This window comes from Oryza sativa, chromosome 10 (assembly GCF_034140825.1).
Source record: "Oryza sativa Japonica Group chromosome 10, ASM3414082v1".
NCBI lineage: Eukaryota > Viridiplantae > Streptophyta > Magnoliopsida > Poales > Poaceae > Oryza > Oryza sativa.
This window is the reverse complement of record NC_089044.1, coordinates 12639776-12644490: the sequence shown is the minus strand read 5'-3', so window position 1 is coordinate 12644490 and position 4715 is coordinate 12639776. Positions and strand designations below refer to the sequence as shown.

At 41.6% G+C, this 4715-nt stretch overlaps 1 protein-coding gene across 1 annotated transcript; it reads right to left on the bottom strand.

The window, feature by feature from the left end:
- Window positions 1-2232: 2232 nt before the first annotated feature.
- On the bottom strand, window positions 2233-3864 carry LOC4348492 (homeobox-leucine zipper protein HOX8-like). Its single transcript, NM_001423938.1, has 2 exons — window positions 3599-3864; window positions 2233-3406 (listed from the first exon to the last, which is right to left on the bottom strand). The coding sequence occupies exons 1-2, from the start codon at window positions 3660-3662 to the stop codon at window positions 2553-2555; spliced, it is 918 nt and encodes a 305-aa protein (NP_001410867.1). The 5' UTR covers window positions 3663-3864; the 3' UTR covers window positions 2233-2552.
- Window positions 3865-4715: the final 851 nt, after the last annotated feature.

The window sequence follows — 4715 nt, the reverse complement described above, 5'->3', positions numbered from 1 at the left end:
GGCTTAATTAACTATGTGTTCTTGGGATGTTGTCTCAATTTTAAAGAGCTTCTTTATCTTATGGGATAATTTCCAAAAAAAAATATAATACAAGTATGGTTGTGTACTTCACATATGGGATAATTTTAGTATAATAATCTTTTTCAAAGTTGGGATAATTATCGAGGTCTTTTTTGTAAAAAAATAATAAATAATTAGTGATTTTCATCTGTAGTGTCAAACAATGTATACCATTTATTCAGTATTATAATTAACTAGGTACCTCCAAACACATCGGGATACAAAGTGATGATGTAAAAATATAGATTAAAATGCTGATGCATGTAGTATCTATCATCTAGTATAATATGAATATTGTAAAGAGTAATATCAAACCTAACATTTTCTTTGTTTTCTTGATCTAGAAATGATTTCATAGATATTTAATACTCTAAAATTCTAAGATCTATGCAGTCAAGATATATGGTTAGCGGATGTGTCTTACATTTAGTTTCTAGGCACAATTAGGTCCAATGTAATCGCCTCCTATCAATATCGAACGATTGCGATCGATATAAATATTAGTGATTGGCCAATTATAAGGGTTGACACTACACAATGCATTCCTCTTAATTAATAAAAAAAATTAAGGAACCGTAACGTAGGCTATTTTTATAGATATGCCATTATATTAGACTACACTTCCATCACTTCTTCCTTCTCTAGTCAAGTTATATATTGTACTCGTGCAACCATTTCTTCTAGTCCACTGTGCTTATTAGTGAAGGCGACCAACACTCTTGGACTTGACAAATAATGCAGATATGCAACCAAAGCTATATACATCAATTTTTTTTACAACAGCATTTTACTTTTACAATTTCTAGCATGTAATTTCTCAATTTTTATATATTAATCCTATGTTTCCGCCTAAAGACATAATACTCCACCAAGAACATAAAGAACATAACAGATTATATAAACTAATACCAATATTGGTGAAAGCCAGACAACTTACTTAATTTGTTTTTTCAAATGGTACACACAATTGCGATCGACTGCTATATTAAAGACTTACTAGTGAATATCTTCTGCTTATGCATGCACCAGGGCATCACATATTTAAAAAGACATTGCAAACTTTATACAGCACAATACAAAACAATTGATGTCAAAATGTACATGATGAAAATTGTGAGCTGATTGTGCCTATCCCTTTCCAAGATGGATGCATCTAGAAGGGCCCCAACTGATTGGTATCTTATTATATAGGGTGTATTTAGTTCCCTTCAAACTTTCAATTTTTCCATCACATCAAATGTTTGGACAAATACATGTAGCATTAAATATGGATAAAAAACCAATTGCACATTTTACATGTAAATTGCGAGACGAATCTTTTGAGCCTAATTACGCCATGATTTGACAATGTGGTGCTACAGTAAACATTTGCTAATGATGGATTAATTAGGCTTAATAGATTCGTCTCGCAGTTCACATGTCGAATCTGTAATTTGTTTTGTTATTAGTTTATGTTTAATACTTCAAATGCGTATTCATATGCTTAAAAAAATTAAAATGGAACTAAATACGGCCATAACCTTGTAGACATACTAGTATACATAGCATTTGCCGGTCTTCACCGCTGCATTACAATAATAATATATTGCATGCCCTGCCACATCAAAATGAGCTCATTCTCCTCCTCTCCCTAGCTTCTCACCAATCAACCATAGACCTTTACTCTCTTTTATTTTGATTTAATTTTTTGCTGCGGTTAAACAACTCAATCAACTCGTCACCGTCATGCATGCGTCACTAGCTAGCTCCTGCTTTTGCATGGTGCCATTTTTTTGTTGCCCAAAGGAGCACATTCTATGATCAAACCCTAGGTACTAATACGGCATGCATGTATGATAAATTTTACTTCAATTAAGAGTTTAAAGGTTGCTATACTATAGCATAGTCACTTTCATCTCGGCCTTATAATTTTTTTCACCTGGGGTTATCTCTATAATGAGCAAATGATCTTACACCAAATCTAGCTTTTTTTGTTCTGTTTTTACTTTGACGACCTAGCTAGAAGTACTTAAGTAGAACTGTCACAACTGGGCCTTTTTTTACAATTACCCCCCTTAAACATTCCCTTAAATTAATATATCACTCCTCTTCCTCAATTCAACCCCACTATCTATATATCCTCTCCCATTCCCAAGTTCCCATGCATGTTCCTACCTATATGCTCATCTCACTGACAAGTATGGCCCACATTTATTTTTGTCAATAGGAACAAAAAGTTGTAGGGTAAAACCGTAAAAGAAAACCATAAAAAAAAATTAATCACTGTCTCCTTCCTCCAAGTATATGTCTCTGCTAGCTTGTGCCCTAGCCAGTAGTAGTAAAAACTATAGAAATTGACTTTAGTTATAATTACCCCCATGCATGCATGTACAACTTAACAATGCCGTAATTTACAACAATGGCGTCACCAACCAGCCACAAAGCAAGCAATCAAGCCAGCTAATTAAGCTTAGCTGAGCTCACTCTCTCGCTAGCTAGCTAAGCTCTAGCTTCTACCAACCCTCGGCGCCGTACCAGGAGAGGCCGCCGGCGTGCTCGTCGCCGGCGAAGAATCCGGCGCCTCCGAGGTCGGCGTCGGCCACTGCGCCGGCGCCGCCGCCGCCGACGAGGAGTTCTTGGTGGCCATCGAAATGCGATGACGCGTGGAACATGGAAGGGAAGGAGAGGGACGAGGTGAGCGTGGTGGATGGCGCGAAGAAGGAGGTGAACCCCGCCGTGTCGTAGCTCGCCGGAGTTTGGTGGTGGTGGTGGTCGATGGCCGCGCCGGAGTACGGCGACGCCTCCTCGTTGAACACCGCGCTCGAGTCGCTGTCCGTCGAGCCGTCCACCACCTTGCTGTTATACGCCAGTGGCGGCGGCGGCGGCGGCGGAGGCGGCTGGTGTTCGTCCGCGGCCACGGCCTCCAGCTTGACGGACATCTGGCCGTCCACCCTGTCCCGGAGGTCGGCGATCTCGGCGGCGAGGGCGTCCTTGTCGCGGCGGAGGGCGTCGCACTCGAGGCGGAGGGCGTCGTGGCGGGAGCGGAGGGCGGCGAAGTCGCGCTCGATCTGCTTGGTCTTCCACCTCGCGCGGCGGTTCTGGAACCAGACGGCGACCTGGCGAGGGTGGAGGCGAAGGTCGCGGGCGATCCGGGCCTTCCGCTCCGGGTCCAGCTTGTTGTCCGCCTCGAAGCTCCGCTCCAGCGCCCGCACCTGCTCCGCCGCCAGCCGCCGCTTCTTCTCCCCGAGCCCCCCACCGCCGCCGCCGCCGCCGCCGCCGCCGCCGCCGTCGTCGTCCTCAACCTCCTCCTCCTCCTCCTCGTACGCCGCCGCGCCGCCGCCGTCCATGTACGACCTCATGTTGTCCTCTGCAACACAACACACATGATGTTCTACGTGTTAATTACCATTGCAAAACAAAAAAAAAGTCTCTAAATTCACGCATAATTCAGCAACTAGCTACAAAATGCGTACAAAAACTAAATGAATTGTACATGTTTTTGGTGCATGTATGATCATGCATGTAAAGTTGGCTTGGAAGAAATAGAATTATGGTGTACCTTGTTGATCAGAGGTGTCATGGATGATGGCCATGGAGGAGCCTCTGCAGCTGGGCCTCTTCATGAGCCCAATTCTTGAGAGAATCAACAATGAAGAGAGAAGATATACAAAATGGATCTGAGAGGAAGAAACTAGGGAACAGTGAGAAGAAGAAGAAGAAGAACACTAGCTAGCTGCAAGAGGAAGAAGAAGAAAGCTTGGATCTACAAGAGCAGCTAGCTGGCAATGGAGAGAGAGAGAGAAGGAAGGAAGAGAGAAACAAACTGGTGCAAGAGGCCAAGGAGGGTGTATAAATAAAAGCATTTGGTTGGGTTGGGGCATGTGGGTGGTACCAAGATGGCATGTGGCAGAGATATTTGGTGCCTGGTTTGTTAGCATTTTTTTGACAGGTAATGCCCAACTTGTTTAATGTGCTGTCATCCTAATTCCTCTTAGCTAGCTAGTTAATTCAGGGTTAATTAATTAATTAATTGTGGTTTGCGGTGCTGTAGTTTTAGTTTTGGGAATGCACACAGCATGTACTACTCTGACAAAAAAAAACCCAATCCTAGCTATGAATCTGGACAGGATGTGTCTTTTTTGGATGGAGAGGTTATGTTTCTGCCTTCAAGAAATTTAAAAGAGAGAATCCATGGATGTTTTATTTTCTCTAATTAGTCTACAATTTATACATTTTTGTGTATATATATGTATGCACACAACTCTGAAGTAGCTATATGTAATACTAACATCATGGACCATGCAATACATGCCTAAAATGTCTATTTTTTGCCATTTTAACTCCCTCGCCTGAATTAGCGAATCATGCTGTTGATATCTTGGCAAAGGCTTCGCAGTAACCTAGCTTAATAACCCCATCCAATATGTATAGGAATGGCATGTGTTACTGATTTAATAAGAACTTTAATTACTCCCAACCAAAAAGTTTGCTCCATTCAACCGATGAAAAAAAACAAACGATCGAGTATATCGTTGTGCAATTTACGAATGTTTTAAATTCTTTTGTTTTGGAGTTTTTCTTGTCTTCTAAACTTATTCGGATTTCTTCAACATAGTGAGTCTAATCATGCTGGTAAATTAGTTAGATGTAACTCTTTCGTTTTTATAGCAATAAAC

Excerpts from the sequence above, each read along its gene's own strand:
- LOC4348492 (NM_001423938.1), bottom strand. The coding sequence starts at position 3,662 with ATGAAGAGGCCCAGCTGCAGAGGCTCCTCCATGGCCATCATCCATGAC. Across the intron at positions 3,407-3,598 it reads TGACACCTCTGATCAACAAG|AGGACAACATGAGGTCGTAC; the intron begins GTACACCATAAT and ends GTTGTGTTGCAG.